The 17,860-nt window shown below is 41.7% G+C and overlaps 2 protein-coding genes across 5 annotated transcripts in view; both read left to right on the top strand.

Moving 5' to 3' along the window:
* Positions 1–6,030, top strand: part of phactr3b (phosphatase and actin regulator 3b) — a 61,561-nt gene extending 55,531 nt beyond the window's left edge. For all 4 annotated transcript variants that reach the window (XM_076883691.1, XM_004559923.4, XM_012921485.2 and 1 more), the window contains exons 9-13: positions 2,710–2,765; positions 3,907–3,968; positions 4,116–4,256; positions 4,974–5,050; positions 5,458–6,030. In XM_076883691.1, coding sequence (XP_076739806.1) covers positions 2,710–2,765; positions 3,907–3,968; positions 4,116–4,256; positions 4,974–5,050; positions 5,458–5,473 — 352 coding nt within the window. In that variant the 3' untranslated portion in view covers positions 5,474–6,030. The remainder of the gene's footprint in view (positions 1–2,709; positions 2,766–3,906; positions 3,969–4,115; positions 4,257–4,973; positions 5,051–5,457) is intronic.
* Positions 1–17,860, top strand: part of LOC143418577 (solute carrier family 41 member 1-like) — a 149,667-nt gene that overhangs the window by 109,747 nt on the left and 22,060 nt on the right. The gene's annotated exons all lie outside the window — the stretch shown is intronic.

Here is a 17,860-nt window from a genome sequence, read left to right as displayed (position 1 = left end):
CTGCACCTAAATTTTCTAACGCAAAATACATCTGATACCCTTTCGCCTGCTGCAGCTCATATGACTTGCTCCGCGAACCAAGGGAAGTGCTGCTGACCTGAACGGTTTTGTGCCGCACGCCACACATCCAAGTACAGCTCCGCTCCATTTAGCACGCTGACTCCTTGCAGGCCTCCAGTGCCGCTGCGTCTGTGGTCCTGTATTGCTAGTCGTCTGAGATCCCAGTTACAGCTGACGCCATCACAGGACGGGCTTATTTTAGGCCTGCGCTACAAATGCTGCAGCTTGTGAAATTTTTCTGTTATTTGCTCGGTGCATTTTTTGGCCTCCACTTTTCCAGTTTCCTCACATTTTTTAAAGACTCAATGCACACCATGCTAAGATATACCACATTTTCAGCTAATATCTCATTGGGTTAAAAAATACTAGTTTATGCCTGTCAGACTGTGTTATCTGCGGCATTTTCCATAGATTCAGGTACAGAAATACAGAATGAATGATGTTTTTGAGACAGACTGATGGTTACAAAGTGTCTAAAGATACTGTTTAAAACTGATTCTTTGCTAAGTTGTCTGTTATGTGTAGACAAACATCGATTCATTCCTTGAGTCTGATGCCTTTTTTTTTTATGGTTGAATGACTCATAGGTTAGTGTTAAGTTGGTAAACAAACAAAACCTCTGAAAATGGTCAAGTACAAGGATTTTTGCACAGTCCTACTCTGATACATACATGATGCATTTACCATGATACAGTAACAGCTACCCAACGCACTCAAAACAGAATTTGAAAGTAATCACTGATTCATGTTTATGCCAGAGATCCCTGGTATTTACTGAACTTTGACTTAAGTTGGCTGCTTTTAATCGTTATATGATATGAATGACAGTTGAACTGGATTAAGGAGACGTGAAAACTGACTGCATCAGCTAGATTTCGATGTGTCTGTTGGAGGTGATAGGAGTACAGTATGTAAATGCTTGCTATGACTGTGCCACACGGTGACTTATCTTCCCTCAGACAATCTTTGGTCAGCGATGGACTATTTTGTACACAAGTTGGGACAGCAGAGTTTAACCTTTTGCTAAATGAGGGAAGGTGCTTTTTCTCCGCGCAGTGTTCAGGATCACTTTGCATCACATTAGTGGCTGTAACTGCTGTTACAGCTGGAATCTTTCCCCTCTGAGCAGCTGGACAGTCTGTTAATGCTGTCCTACATATGCAAAGAGCAGTAGAAGCCAACAAGGATTTCTTTTTAATACCTTGAGCCTATTTTGAAAGAACTAAATGTAAACAGAATCATAAAAAATGAACATTTTCTATGAATCTGTATATGTATAGGTGGCAGGGCGGAAATGTATGATAGAAGGGAATCATAAACATCAGATGATGTTGAATGGTGTAGAAATCTGAGTCTGTCAAACCGCTCAAAAGCTGCAAGGAATTAACACATGAGTACAGCTTGTATGTAGGGCTGAGCATCTGCCCACATGACTGCATTGTTAGTGCTGGACTGATTAGGCCAGTCAATTGCAGAACAGTTACTTATTTAATTAATTTATTGGAAAGAAAATGCCAAAAAATGTATTGCTTGGAGGTTGTCAACAGTGGGGATGTTTCCTTTGTCTTACATTTCTTTGCTGAAAATGAAAAAGTCTTAAGAAGTGGGCAGAACGCATAATTTTAGGATTTCAAATGGGGTTAATTAAGCTTTCACGGTTTTCTGAAATTCTTGCGCTAAATAAATGTTTCTGGCCTGTCCTGCGCTCCCAACCGCTCTCTGAATTTGGTTCCGGAAGTTTCTTCCTGCTAAAAGGGAGTTTTTCCTTCCCAAGTGATTGCTCAGAGGGATTTTCTCTGTATGGCTGTAGCATCTTTACCTTACAAAAAATAAAACAGTTAATGAGAATAAACTAACAGATCTGCATTTTATAGCTTTTTTTGTCGTTAAAATGTCGTTACTAACGCGTATTTGGTCTGTCCATAAAAGAAAAAACCGCATTGTTAGTTGCTAAATTGTCCACTAAATTTTAGGCAGTAATTTTCTTTTTCCCCTTTCGTTATATATTTCTTCTAATCCCCCTCTTTCGTTGATGCTCCTCTACCACCCCATGTTAAATTCCTGGAAATGCCCCTGATCCTGTAAACGTGTTTCAATACAGAACAGCTCGCTTCATCGCAGCCGTCTGTGTGTGTGCGTGTGTTGCGTGTGAGTGGGTACACAGGGAATCTCCTCCTCAGTCCCACCCCTTCACATTAGTAGTGAGCTAAAAAGGAGGCAGGCGGTGCTGCACCACTCTCAGTCCACTCAGCGCGCATCGCAGAGCTCTCTCCTCATCCCCCGAACGTCCGCGGGGACTCCACCGAGCAGCCAACCAGCGCTCCTCGCTCTCTAAACTCAGCGTCTGCTCGAGCAGCCTCCAAACGGAGCAGAGTCAGGGACAATCTCACATTATTTCCTTTCCACGGAGCTGCGAAACGCGGGGCCTGACTTTGAGTTCCCGATGTGGAGTTGTAATACTTCAAAGACCAAAACGAGCAGCGCGTCGGACTCGAGGTGGAACGCGTTTTGGATGCGCAGCTCTCGGCGCTCTGCGCACCGGCACAAGCGCGCCAAGTGCTAGTAGCAGTGAAAGGACTGAAAAGACTATTGACGGGTGCTGTGGGAGGAAAACATGGTCCAGAACGTAATTCTGGTGTTTTTCCGCAGGAGACTGAGCCAGAGGCCGGCAGTGGAGGAGCTGGAGAGCCGGAACATTTTGAAGCGTAAGTAAAGCGAGCATCCACGGAGCTTTCCACTCCCACTTCATGGCAGGCCTGCGTCTTAAAAAACGAAGTTTCTGATCCTAATTGTAATATTACAGTCAGGTGCTCCCGGAGTTTACATTGACTTAATGGTCCACTTCTTATTTATTTCAGACTTTGGTCGTTTCATATATCTTTAATACTACTTTAATAAGTTACTTTGGACTCTCATGCCACATGGACAAATAGATAATATTTTTAAATAAGTGGATAATGACGGAAAGCTTCATAATCAGTCATTACCCAATTTCCTTCGGGGTCAACCTTCAGGATCAATAAAGTTTTGAATTGAATTGAATTGAGAATGGCAGCTCTGCTTTTTGTTTGTAGGAGGCTGTAGTTATCATGGCCAAATTCTCTTTTTTCAGCAGATAACGGTCCCCCTCTGATTACACAGTGTCCACGTATTATGTGGAAATTGTTCCCGTGCAGTCCCAGTAATAAGAACATACTTCACTGTGGTTCTAACTGCATTTTTGCAGCAAGAAATTGTTTGATTGTAGCGCTCCAAGCAGTGGAATTAGTCCCGCTGCCCTGAAAGAACAGAACGCTTATGAAAGAGTGTGTGAGGAGACCTAGATTTTGTACATCTGTGTGTCTCTGAGCCACCTGTGAGCCCTCAACAGCTGCCCCTTTCTCTCTCCACACAGGGGCATGTGTTTAAGCCAAACAGCTAGCCCTTTGGCATGACACGCACTGTCTAGCACAGAACATTCAAAAAATTTTAATATTTGGAATCGTGTTTTCCTGTTGAATGAAAAAGAAAGAAATGCGCTCAGGTGCCAGCCCTGCTTTAAGCTGCCAGACTAGTTGACCAAAATTTCAAATGAAACGAGATTAAAAATAAATGAAGTGACATTGAGGGATCTCTGGGCTGTATAATAAAGATCAATCCTATTAGAGACCTAATCTGCTCCAGTCTCGCTCTCTGACTGACTTGCATTCCTTCTCCTGAGCGCTGCTGCACGCTGGCTCACTAGGGGATATTGATTGCAAGGAGGATCAGACACACTGGCTCTGTTAATCACAGACAGATTACCTGAGCGTCTATCATTTTGCCTCATTTTTCACATCTAATGTTTGTCCTTTCATGTGTCAACAGAGAGAAATGACCAGACTGAGCAGGAGGAGAGGAGGGAGATCAAACAGCGGCTGAACAGAAAGGTAAGAATTTCCCATGTTTGGGTTCACCGCAGGAACCCCAACAGCACACTCACTGTTGCTTTATAAAAAATATTTAGCTTCTATCACCAATTCCATTGATTGCATGAATAAGCTGAAACCATTTGGTTGTTTTGTTTTGTTTTCCAGTTGAACCAGCGGCCGACGGTAGATGAGTTGCGGGACAGAAAGATCCTAATTCGTTTCAGCGACTATGTGGAAGTGGCCAAAGCTCAGGACTATGACAGGAGAGCCGACAAGCCCTGGACCAGACTGTCAGCTGCTGACAAGGTAGCTGAAACTTCTTCACTGTTGGTTTTTTTTTTTTTTTTAAAGCACATAGTCTTTAAACGTCTCTTTTTTTGTTGTTGTTTAATTATTGTGTTGTCTCCTTTTTTGGAGGGTATTTATAAAAAAGATGATTTAGCATCCGGTATTTGATTGTTGGATGATTGCCAATCATTAGATCCTATTGGACAGTGTTTCTTCTTGACCCAATAAATATTCATAAATGTATAATTTGCAATTGGTTAATCCATCACATAATTCAGATCAATTCAAATTATTTATATGGCACCAAATCACAGTAACAGTTTCCTCAAGGTGCTTTAAACTGTAAAGTAACAACCTTCCAATAACAGAGAGCACACCAACAGTCAGAACTATAAGTTGGCTCTTGGCAACAATGGGAAGGAAAAACTCCCTTTTAACAGGAAGAGAACCATACTCGGGCAGGGTCACCCAACTGTTGTGACTGGTAGGGGTGAGAGGAGGAAGATGGTTATATTGTTGCTCCTGGTTTCCCATTAATGCGCATTTATTTGCATTCAGTTTGGGCCACTTTCACTTTTTTTTTCACTTCCTAAAAACCCATGTAAGCTTATATAATCTGAGCCCAAACAACAGATGTTCCCCCCTAATTTGAGCTCCACCACCTGAGCGACCGCGTTTGGGTTTCGAGGGAGGGCACACCTGGGCTCACGCTTGATGTTGCTTTTGTTTTCGCAGGCGGCGATACGGAAGGAGCTGAACGAGTTCAAAAGCAACGAGATGGAAGTTCATTCTTCGAGCAAGCATCTGACAAGGTCAGTGTGTGAGCACGGCGTCACCGGTGCTTCCTTTCTTTATATTTATGCTAGCTTTACTGTTAGCGGACGGGGTTCGGTTTGACATTGTGCAAAGAATGGAAAGTGCATTATTCAACATCAATGAGTGCACACCCTGCAGAGTAGAGCTTAAATTTAGCTGCAGCCGGGGCCCTTGAGATGGGGGGGAAAAAATTTGCACCACCTCTTGGCTATAATGAATGTCCGCACATATTCAGCTTACGTTTTGCTTCTGTCAGGACTGTCTGTAGCTAAAAAAAAAAGAATTAGCTGGGGTTGTGCTTACGCAAGACCCCATTTTTTTAAGTGCCCTGTCCATTTGGTAATAATAGGACTGTTGATTGATGAAACCATGCTCACTCTTTCCCCCCTTTTCTGCTTCGCAGGTTCCACCGGCCTTAGCAAGGTTTCTTCTGTGAAGAGTTGCTTAAATCTGGTTTCTTTAGTGAAGACCTTGCACAAAGTCTTCCATTGGCCTGCAGCCACTGGGTGTCCTGATATTTGGGTCCGTTGAACCTTTGGAGGCTATGTCTCTAGAAATGGATCTGCCAGCAGAAGGACAGGGGGGGGGCATGCAGCAAGCTCCACTTCTGCTCAGAAGACCATCTCCTTAACCCTCACTTCACCTCGTCAGCGGAGCAGGAAGAGCTGAGGTTGCGCATTCGCCATAATAAATAAAGCATTGACTTCTTTTTGTTTTTGTAAACGGACTCTTTTAAAAGACGCTCTTTTTTTGACACGGGAGGGGGGGCACGTGCATGTGACCGAGTCGACCAATCCCACTCCAGTATCAGTAGTCACATCCCCGAGCTGTGTCGGAGCTGATTCAGTTGATGATTTTCATATCGACAGTGTACATGTTCTTAAACAGAAACCTTGTCTGTGTACAAGATGAAAATCCCTTTGTAAGCACTATTTATTGTCTGCACAATACAGGCTTTCAAATTTGTAAAAACAAACTCTCCTGGTCTTGTGTGTACATTGTGTGTGTTTCAGATCATATTTTAATATCAAAAAGCACAAGAGATATGTGGGATATTTTAGAAATGTGATTCAAAGTTGTTTTTTTCCTCACAGAGGTCAGAATTAGGCTGACGGATGATAGCTGGCTACGGCTGATGAATGGGTTGTAATCCCCTAGATTTATGTCAGTTTTAGATTTATAACATTTGAGTGAAGTTCGTCTCGTCACATCAGATGAAGCAGCAATTAGTTGGCAGAATGCAGGCAGTGACCTGTTTCTTATCCTCACGCTTTGTCATCCTCGCACAAATGGCTCTCTGTGCCGGGGACGTCATGTGGGTTTAAACTCCCTCGTGAAAACAAGCTCACCTGACTGCATTTGTCCAATTTGCAGCGAGCTGCTGATCTAATGAGCTTTAATGCGGCGACACAGGAACGGGAATAAGAACGAACCGTTGTGTCAAACCTGAATATTACATGACAAACGCATTAAAATGGTAGGCGAAGCAGGTGCAAGTGAGGTGAGTGAAAAGCCGCTTTCAGAGATTAGAAGCCTCTTACCTGATATTAAAAAATAATAATAAAAAATAAACTAACCCTCCTAATGTAACATTTCAGTCAAGTGGAAATATCAGAGGCTGAAAAATAAAGCACTTCCTGCTGACCCTCTCACTGACTCTCAGGGAATAGAAGTGAACAGAGACAAAAGCTAAATGGCTAAAACGATTATTTATACCTGCGTCTAGAGTTTTAGTTCTTCCCAAATACATTATTGCTAATGTGTCCGAAATGTAAATACCACCTATTTCCTGCTGTTTTTCTTGCAAAAGCCAATTTTTCCCATTCTACTCTATCATTCTGCAATGCGTGCCGATTGGTCAGTTAAGGATTTACTTGAGGACACTGTCCCTTGATGACAACTATTTCCGTTTCCAAACTAGATGTTAAAAGCGTTGTTAAAGTATTTATTGTTAGGAGCTGGTTGCCATGGTTGGGACTATCGGGGGACTTTAATCAAACTGGCAGATGCTGTGATGAAGTCCCTAATATTTACAGTATGGTATTTCACTACAGTTGAAAAATGGAGCTAGAACTGCCAGAAGAAAGAGGTTTACCCAAACAAATGTTTTTTCACCGTTTGGAACTATCTCACTAACATACTTTATGTAACAGGGGGTTTATAAAGCAGAGGTTCTTAAGTCTTCAGACGACCATGTTCATAGGCCCATCTTCAGCTATTAAATCACTACCTCACAACCTGCTACACAAAATGTCTGGTCTCTGTGGTTAGTTTCCCTCCTTAAGCGGTGGATGGATCAATCCAAAAATCGATAGTATCGAAGCCAACTCTTGTATTTATATTCAATCAATACTAGTGTGAAAGGATCAGTACTTTTACTATCATCTAAGGTCAATATGTAGACCACTGAATTGTGTTAAATTATTTTTCGGGGAGAGGGTGAGAAGACGCACAACAAACATGCACTATGAAAAATGTCTGAATCTTCTTGTGTTGACTGCCATGTCAATTTAATTTATATCCTATAGTAGGGCTGTGCAATATGACCAAAATCTCATATCCCGATATAAGACATCTATCGTCCGATAACGATATAAATCACAAAAATGTAACATTTTCTGTAAATTCTGTGAATCTCGGGCAGCTCGACTTGCGTGAAGTGTTTCCAGCTGCGCGTCATGTAGCTGGAGTCGAGTGTTTTAACCGATGCATGAAACTATACATTTTTAGACATAAGTTGTAACGGCCGCCGTTTTCATTGTGAGTATTTATTACACGGCGTGCTGCGGGGAAAAGCCTGTTCTAACGTTTGAGTCTAAGGTTTATTTTTTAGCACCTGGCGGCTCTTTTTTACTTCTCATCCGTAAACACTCTGCATCTTTCACGTGATTCAGTTTATTTTGAAAAGTCTCAACAGGATCTTGAGCTTTAATTTGAAAGGTTTAAGTGGAAAATAAACAAGCGGAAACGCGATGCTGTTACCGTCCTTGTTGCTAACGACAACACATAAAAACAAGCACTTGTCTGTCTGTAGTGTGGTTATATTAAATATAAGAGAAAGAGAGAACTTAAAGAAATTAATATAGCCACTACAGTGACCATCAAAATAATGAAAAAATATTGCCGTAAACAGTTTATTTTGCGACACCACGAAACGATAGCATAAAATGAAACGATAGATGTTTTTATATCATCATCCGATATATATGAACAGCCCTAGCCTATAGTACATTTAAACAACAGAAGCTGACCCAGTCCTTTAGAGACAGGCATGTTTACGACCCAGGTCTCAAAAACAAAACCCAGTTTAAGAATAAATGATGAGCTGAAAGATGTGCTTGTTGTGTTAACTAATTGTTGCAGAAAGTAAAAATCCCAGCGATTTAGTCGTTATTTAAACGTGTGAAGAAATTGCAAATTGATGATGATTCATCTCATAAGTCATGAGTCGTGACACTGCTCTCCCCTTAAACTGCCTTTACAGTGTAAAAGTATTGGTACCGGTATTTAGAGCGCTGGCCCTGTATTTACTTTATTTTGGATATACCCTCCATTTTTAAATGTAATGAATTTCTAACTTTAATGTTAACGTTAGAGGCGTGGCTAGTTTGACTGACAGATGTGCTAATCTGTCTGCTAACTGGAGCCTATGAACTACTGAGGTCAGTCCGCCAGCTCAAAGTTTCTGCTGCAGTTTAGGTGAGTGAATTTCTATTTCACAATTTTCTGTTACTTACCCCACACCTATAGTTTACAGATATAGCTAGCTAAATATAGTTTGCTAACTTAAGCTGTGGCTCTTGGGGCTTTTCTGGTACACTTCCGGTTCCAAAAAGCCAAGATGTCGGCATCAAAACACTGTCACTGTGACATAGAAAATGTTTTTCCCTTCTTTTTTTTTTCCTTTATTGTTTCCGCTGAGGCTTCAAAACACGAGCAGTGGCTATGGGCACATTTTTCATACACACCGTGATCCGTGTCTTTCACCTCTCTGACATAAACATACACGTTATGAGTCACCGGCTTTTTCCTGGGAGGAGCAGATGGCAGGTGCACTATACTCAAGGACCTCTCGCTGTGTGTAGTAATGAAACACTGATGGTGGTGCAGTCCGGTCCAAACCTGTGGAGGTGCGTGGGAGGAGTAAGGGATGCTCTCGTAGGCATGTGGGGATATCCTGACTTCCGGAGTGTCCCTCAGATGGCTGAAGTCCAGCGGCAAACACACATGGTGAACATATGCTTTGCAGCTTGTAGCCAAGGGTAAGCGTGACGACTATCTGCTCCTGAAACAGTCAAATGTTGTCATGTGTTGGAGCTCGCTTACCCGGAAGCTGCTATTTTCAACCACGCAGTTGCGTCTGTAGAAGCAATCTGAGGAAATCAATCACATGATGAACACTAAAAATAAACTGCTATTACAAGTTACACAACTCCTTTATCTCAGAAAACATACATTTCTTCCTGACTTTTTGATGTTACATTAATTATTTGAATCCTAACGAATCCATAAATTTTTACATTTCAGTCAAAGCCAGTCTACAAAGCGAACGTCAGCACCGATCATCATGCAGGCTCCTAATATGGTGTCTTCTTATATAACTACCGACAACAAGCGCAAGATGACGGCCCAAAAATAAAGCCAGAGCGCTGGAAGGCTGCATTCAAGTGTGTCTCAACAACAGCAACACCACACTGGCACAACAGCTATTCAATTCAGTTCAGTTCAATTCAATTTATTTATTTAGTGCTAAATCACAACTGTCACCTCAAGGCGCTTTATACTGTAAGGTAAATCCCTGTGGTAGGACTCGACTTAAGCGGTCAAAGAAGTGCAGGAGACTGATGCTGTCCAGTGTAGCAAGTAATTTATTCACCATTCTGTGGCTCAAGAATATTTACAAAGAAACAAATAAGAAACTCAACTCTATAATAAACTCAATTCAAATAAACATAACTGAACTTAAATCAACGGAAATTAAGGTCAAACTGCACACAGCTACACTGACCTGAACCCTTCTTCCGAAACACCCGAGTTCGTCTGCTCAAATAGTCCCCTCAATCAAACACTTTCTCCTCTGGACTACTCCATTCAGCAGGTAGGCGAGATGAACATGACCACATTCATCCTCTACTACTCCTCTTGACTGGCAACATAAACTCTGGTGTAATCAATACATATCACAACATTAAATCTATTTCTTTATAAACCCTTTAAAATCAACTTTATTAAATTATAAGAATTCTTCCCCTCCTGCCCTTGGTCTCTTCCTGTGACCTCAGATGAACCCAGTAGGTATAAAGCAGGAAGTAGAACTACATTTCCTCCTTTTGCTTCTGGAAGACAGGTAGGTAAAGGTAAGTTCAAACAATACAAATTAACAGTTGAAATAAATAACATGTTAACTTAACAAACTTGCATGAATTGATTTAAACCAAGATGTTATATTATATAATCTGTAAAAGTGCAGAACATAAACAAACCCGGGATAGTAGATGTTTGCCTATTGCAGATTACATGTGAAATATGGTTAAATCAAAACAAGAATGTTAACTAAGAATGTAGACAAATGGTCTTCTCACCCACTTTGTCACACTCCCCCCCCCCTTAAGACCGTTACTCCTCTGAGTCACGGGACAGGAAATCAGCAATGACATTCTTATGTCCAGGTCTATACTGGACCTGGAAACGAAAAGGCTGGAGAGATAAATACCATCTTGTTATCCTGGCATTAGTGTCTTTCATATTATGAATCCATTGCAAAGCACGATGATCAGTCTCAAGAACAAACTCTTTCCCAACAAGATAATATCGCAAGGTGTCTAGAGCCCATTTAATCGCCAATGCCTCCTTTTCAATGGTCGAATACCTCATTTCCCTTGGAAAAAGTTTTCGACTGATGTACTGGACAGGCAACTGCTGCCCTTCCTCTCCTTGCAGTAAAACAGCTCCCAGACCCACCTCAGAGGCATCTGTTTGTACTGTGAATGGAAGGTTAAAATCTGGACACTGCAAAACAGGTTTCTGACACAAACAGTCTTTCAAATCATTAAATGCATCCTCAGCATCTTTCGTCCACCTGATCCTTGTAGGACTAGATTTTCTTGTCATGTCAGTCAATAAAGCTGCTCTTGAGGAAAAATTTGGAATTAGTCGACGATACCAACCTACTAATCCCAAAAATGATCTCAACCTTTTCTTTGTGTTTGGCAAGAGTGCTGCAGCAACTGCATCCACTTTTCCAACCTGAGGGCGAATGCCTCCACCCCCTATTACATAACCCAGGTACTGCACCTCGGGCTTGGCGATGTGACATTTCTTGGCATTTATGACAAGTCCAGCATTTGCGATACGTCGAAACACATCAGCAAGATGTTTCAGATGATCTTCCCATGTACCACTATAAACAACAATGTCATCAATGTAGGCAGCTGCATATTGTTCTGCACCCTTCAACACTCGATCCACCAACCTTTGGAATGTAGCCGGTGCTCCATGCAAACCAAAGGGCATCACTGTGAATCTAAACAGTCCACTCGGCACTCTGAATGTTGTTAAGTCCTTAGATGAGTCTGTCAAGGGAACCTGCCAATAACCTTTACAGAGGTCAAGGGTAGTCAGAAATTTAGCATTTCCCAAACGATCAATTAGTTCATCAACCCTCGGCATTGGATAAGGATCAAAATCAGACACAGAATTTAACTTGGAAAAGTTTACACAAAATCTAAGCTTAGGATCATCTTTCTTTGGTACAAGCACAACAGGGCTACACCACTCACTGTGCGATGGCCCAATGATTCCTGCAGCCAGCATCTCCTCCAGCTCACTTTTCAACTCAGGCAATAGCTTAGCTGGGATACGGCAAGTGGTATCTCTAATTGGCCGTTGGTCTGGAGAATGCAAAGTGATTTTTGTGTTCAATGAGGTGTGTACGACCTGGCTTTAGACTGAAGAGTTCTTTGGTCATAAGTGATTGCACCTCCTGACGTCTTTCCAAAGGCAAATGGTTTAAATCTGGAAACACAGTTTTGACAGCTGAAGAAGGGAAGTACTGCTCCTGAGGCTCTTCCTCATCCACAACTATACATGCCCACATGGATGTTGAGTCCTGTGGCTGGTCAGTCCACTCTTTCAAAAGATTGACGTGGAACACTTGATGATTCTTTCGACGGTTTGGTAAATGAAGCTCATATGTGACTGGGCCTGTCTTCTTTGTGATTTCATATGGCCCCTGCCACTTTGCAAGAAGACTGCTCTCAGAAGTTGGCAAAAGTAGAAGAACTTTCTGTCCCTCACGGAAGACTCTTCTTCTTGACACTTTATCATATCTTTGTTTTTGCCGCTGTTGCGCATGGGCCAGATTGTTATTAGCAAGTTCTTGGAAATGTTCTAGCTTGTCTCTCATTTTGAGGACATGTGAGAGTTCACTAAACCTCCGCTCTGACATCGAACCCTCCCAAGCTTCTTTCAGAACATCCATTGGACCTCTGACAGGATGCCCATAAAGTAGCTGGAATGGTGAAAACCCAGTAGAACTTTGTGGAACCTCTCGGTAGGCAAATAACAAAAATGGGAGCCATTGGTCCCAATCTGACCCTGTTTCATTCACAAATTGCCTGAGCATTGATTTTAAGGTCTTGTTAAATCGCTCCACAAGGCCATCAGTCTGTGGGTGATAAGGACTGGTCTTGACACCCTGGATCCCTAACAAACTATATACTTCTTTAAGCATCTTAGAAGTGAAATTGGTCCCCTGATCTGTGATGATTTCTTTTGGGATACCTACTCTGGAAAACAACTGAATCAGGCAGTTAACAATCTGACGAGCCTTTATTTTCTTCAGGGGGAAGGCTTCAGGATATTTTGTGGCATAGTCACAAACTACAAGTATGTACTTATGACCTGCTTTACTCTGTTCTAGTGGGCCAACAATGTCCATGGCAATGCGTGAAAAGGGTGTATCAATGATGGGCATACTGATAAGCGGAGCTCTATCTGCTTTCCTGCCTGGAGCTGTTAACTGGCACTGTGGGCAAGCTTTACAGTATTGTACCGTATCACTGAACTGTTGGGGCCAGTAAAATCTGGGAATCATTCTAGAAAATGTTTTAGATTGTCCCAAATGTCCTGCCCAGGGAATGGAATGACTCATTTTCAAAATGGTAGATCTCAAACTCTGGGGGATCACCAACTGGTCACCAATCTTGCTACGGCGATGCAACAAATCTCCCTTAACCACAAACACTTCCTGCCTTCCCTCAACTGTAGTTGACTCTGGGACACATTTAGAGAACAATGGTTTAAGTGTTAGATCCTCTTTCTGAAGCCTAGCAACCTGACTAGCACTGGGGAGAGACTCAGTCTTTAAAGGATCTAAAATGTGTTCAGCTACTCTTGTTCCCTTCACCTTTTCATGTCTTCTCTGTCTCTTGCTCTTTTTTGGTTTAGAACGAGTGCTAGACTCGTCCAATGGGGCATCCTCATTTGCAAAAGGTAATTCATCCCAACCCAAAGCATTAACCTGTAGCTCCTTAGCTTTTGACCTTGTGACCGCTAACAAACTTTCAACGGTTTCAGTCTGACAGGGATGCTTGGCTATTAGCTCTGTGAGTATTGGGAGATCACGGCCCAACACCACTTGATAAGGCAGTGTTTGCAGCACTCCCACTGAAAGAGTGTAACACTGGCCTTCTACTTCAATTGCAACTTCAGCAACTGGGTATGATACCTTATCACCATGAATACAGCACACATCCACTGTTGCTCCTGAAAAGATCACATCCCTGGGAAGACTGTCTTGTCTAACCAGAGAGCGATTACTTCCTGAATCTAACAGAGCTACACAGGGTTTGTCTTCAACAAATACCCCAATTGATGGCTCACGTTGCTGACATTCAATTTCATTTTTGTGATTCTCACTGACTTCAGTTTGTCTAGCAGAACACATGTAATTTTTACTAACAGACATCTTTGTACACTGAGCTTTAAGATGACCTATCTGACCACACAAATGACATGCTTTATTGGTTTTATTTTTTGTCTCAGATCTGGCAGGATCTGAGTTATACCAGTTCTGTCTTGTGTGCTTAACTTTCAAGTCAGGGCCACCACCTAACTTGTTGAATGGCACGTTGGAATTTGACTTAACTGGTGTGAAGTCTTTTGATGGTCGACGAGCTGCTAAGAAAGCTTCAGCCAGTTCTGCTGCTTCCTTGGAAGTCTTTGGGTTACGTTCCTTAACCCACGTCCGAAGATCAGGATTCAAAACCTTGAGAAACTGTTCCATGATGATGGCGTCTCCGATTTGATCCTTTGTCTTTGTTTCAGGATTCATCCACTTGATGTACAACTCCTTTAGGCGGACCTGCAGCTCCCTTGGTGTTTCCTCTGCTCCAAAGGTACTAGAACGAAACCTCATTCGATAGGTGTCAACACTTATTTCATATTTCTGCAAGACAGCACACTTTACTTTTGCATAGTCCATAGTGTCATCAATATCCATGGCTACATAAGCGGAACGTGCTTTGCCAGCTAGCAGTGGTGCTAGGTGAAGAGCCCACTCATCTCGCGGCCACTGGCAAGCATGAGCAATTCTTTCAAAGGTGATTAAATAATGTTCAATGTCCTCACCTTCATTGTAAGGTTGCATTTTTGGCCCCTTCCAGCCTGAATGTCTCACCAGTGTTGAAAGCTGTGCCTCACTGCGTTGATGTGCCGGCTCCAAGTCAAGCCTATTTGATTCTTGTGTGCTGGCAGATGGTTCTGGAGTAGGTGCTCTCGAAGAAGCCGATGTAGATGCTTGTACTTCAAGTAACTCATGCTCTAGATTGCCATGCTGCATCTGCTGTTGAAGCTGGGCAAACTGATGCCGGATTTGCCTCCATCTATCATCCTGGCGCTTGTGCTCTTGCTCCAGTTTAGCATCGCGTTCAGCCTGCTGTTGCATCAGAGTTTGCAAAAGTTTGGACAATTCAGCCACATTCTCTTGTCCAGAAATATGGCCACTTATTGCCCCTTGTTGGTCGCTGCCATCTTGTAAATCATCTGCTTCACATTCTGGAACATGCCCTCTCTTTGCTCGGGTAGACATCTTCTCCACTCCTTAATTGGCCTGGAATCCCACTGCTGCTGCCACCAAATGTGGTAGGACTCGACTTAAGCGGTCAAAGAAGTGCAGGAGACTGATGCTGTCCAGTGTAGCAAGTGATTTATTCACCATTCTGTGGCCCAAGAATATTTACAAAGAAACAAATAAGAAACTCAACTCTATAATAAACTCAATTCAAATAAACATAACTGAACTTAAATCAACGGAAATTAAGGTCAAACTGCACACAGCTACACTGACCTGAACCCTTCTTCCGAAACACCCGAGTTCGTCTGCTCAAATAGTCCCCTCAATCAAACACTTTCTCCTCTGGACTACTCCATTCAGCAGGTAGGCGAGATGAACATGACCACATTCATCCTCTACTACTCCTCTTGACTGGCAACAAACTCTGGTGTAATCAATACATATCACAACATTAAATCTATTTCTTTATAAACCCTTTAAAATCAACTTTATTAAATTATAAGAATTCTTCCCCTCCTGCCCTTGGTCTCTTCCTGTGACCTCAGATGAACCCAGAAGGTATAAAGCAGGAAGTAGAACTACATTTCCTCCTTTTGCTTCTGGAAGACAGGTAGGTAAAGGTAAGTTCAAACAATACAAATTAACAGTTGAAATAAATAACATGTTAACTTAACAAACTTGCATGAATTGATTTAAACCAAGATGTTATATTATATAATCTGTAAAAGTGCAGAACATAAACAAACCCGGGATAGTAGATGTTTGCCTATTGCAGATTACATGTGAAATATGGTTAAATCAAAACAAGAATGTTAACTAAGAATGTAGACAAATGGTCTTCTCACCCACTTTGTCACAATCCCCTACAGTAAACAAAGAAAACGGAGAAAAAAACCAACAATTATATGACCCTATGAGCAAGCCCTTTGGTGACAGTGGGAAGGAAAAACTCCCTTTTAACAGGAAGGAACCTCCAGCAGAACCAGGCTTAGGAAGGGGTGGCCATCTGCCCTGACTGGTTGGGGTGAGGGCATAAATAGATGAAGACAGGATGAAGATGTGCTCTGGTTTCGGCTAATGGACTATAAATGAGAAAGGGGAAAGCGATGAAAAAGTGGTAACATAGAGCAGCGGTCCCCAACCCCCGAGCCACGGACCAGTTTGGTAGCGGGCCGCGAGAGTTGAGGCTCGGGTGTGAAATTTATGGTTTTATGTTTTTTTTTATGTAGACTGGAGCCTTCAAGTTTATATTGTTAAATGGAAATTATGAGACAATGTTTTCACATTGTTTTAAGGAGAAACATGAAAGTAACGTATTGAATAGTATAAAAATGATTTTCTCCTGGAAATAATACTGCATTACTTTTACAAAAAGTGTTCTGTATAATATGTGTAAAACTTCAGTTTTTTTGAGTAACAACCCCGACACTGATCACAACATGTACAAACATTGAACTACACAGCATGCAGTCAATTTGGATGAATGAAACGTCTTTGAAATGTTGCTTCTGGTGGTGATTGTCAATGAGAACCCAACGGCAACTGGTAAGAAAATTGGTAAGGAATGTAATCAATAAGTAATATTGATAAAGGAATAATAATGGAGAAATTCTTACAACTTCCCACCCCATGTCGTCGATGTGCTCTTGGAGTAACTGGTAGTCCGGCAACTCCTGGGAAGGCCCGCCACTGTCCCAACGTCTCTCCAAGCCTAAGAAATAGCTTTGTAACCCTTCCAGGCTGATGGATGTCAATGACTTTGTTTCTCAGCTGTTTCTTTCTATTGTGGCATGATTGACTGAGATCTTTCAGCCTACTTCTCTTTGTCAGACAGCTTCTATTTAAGTGATTTCTTGATTGGCAGTACTCGGGGACACTGAACTGAGGTTTTCAAAAATGTGGTCGATCAAAGTTGATTCATGATTTAATAAGTGGGAACAATTAGTTTTTCACATAGAGCCAGGTAGGCTTGGATGGCTTTCATCCCTTAATAAATGAAATCATAATTTTATATTTCTTCACAGCATTATAAAGTGGAGGCACCAGAGTTTATCATTTGTATTGCAAGAATAGTAGAAGTTGCAGAGGCGCATAACAACCCCATCATATGAGATATTGTTACATCTTAAGTCCCCCTCCCCAAAAAACGTGTAAGCTAGATTAAATTTGCTTCACCTGGAGTATTACGTGTATGTATTTATATAGCAATGATCCAGTGGCAACATATAAAAATGTAACTAAAGCTATAACTCCTTTGATTGTTTGATGTTGTTTTTGTTGCTACTTTTAAACATTTGAAATGGAACATTTCACTTCTGTAACAGAGGTTTTTGTTTTTTTTCCATGGCGGCTTTTGTCTGAAGTTTTCCATCACATACCCTAAACAAAAATGTGAAACTTAGTAACTGGATTTCAAATCAACATACAGTTGGAGCAATTGCGCCATCTAGTGCCCCACAAAAATATCAGCATTCCCTGGTGTGAGTAAATGAGGAGTGGTTGGCATTTTTTGTGCTTTCAGACATTTTACAAATCACATAGAAGATAATGAGACATGACGATTGTTCCAAAAATCTGCAGCCTGCTTTTTTTATACTGAAAATTTAAACGTTACCTTGCTCTGTTTTGAATCCTTTTTAAATATGAACCGCTGTAACATTATACAGTATGTATATGACGGAAAATAAAGAAATTCATATTAGGTCTCATTTAAGATATACATAAATATGTA

Source organism: Maylandia zebra, linkage group LG5, assembly GCF_041146795.1.
Source record: "Maylandia zebra isolate NMK-2024a linkage group LG5, Mzebra_GT3a, whole genome shotgun sequence".
In the NCBI taxonomy this organism is placed as follows: Eukaryota; Metazoa; Chordata; class Actinopteri; order Cichliformes; family Cichlidae; genus Maylandia; species Maylandia zebra.
This window is presented reverse-complemented; position numbering and strand designations above follow the sequence as displayed.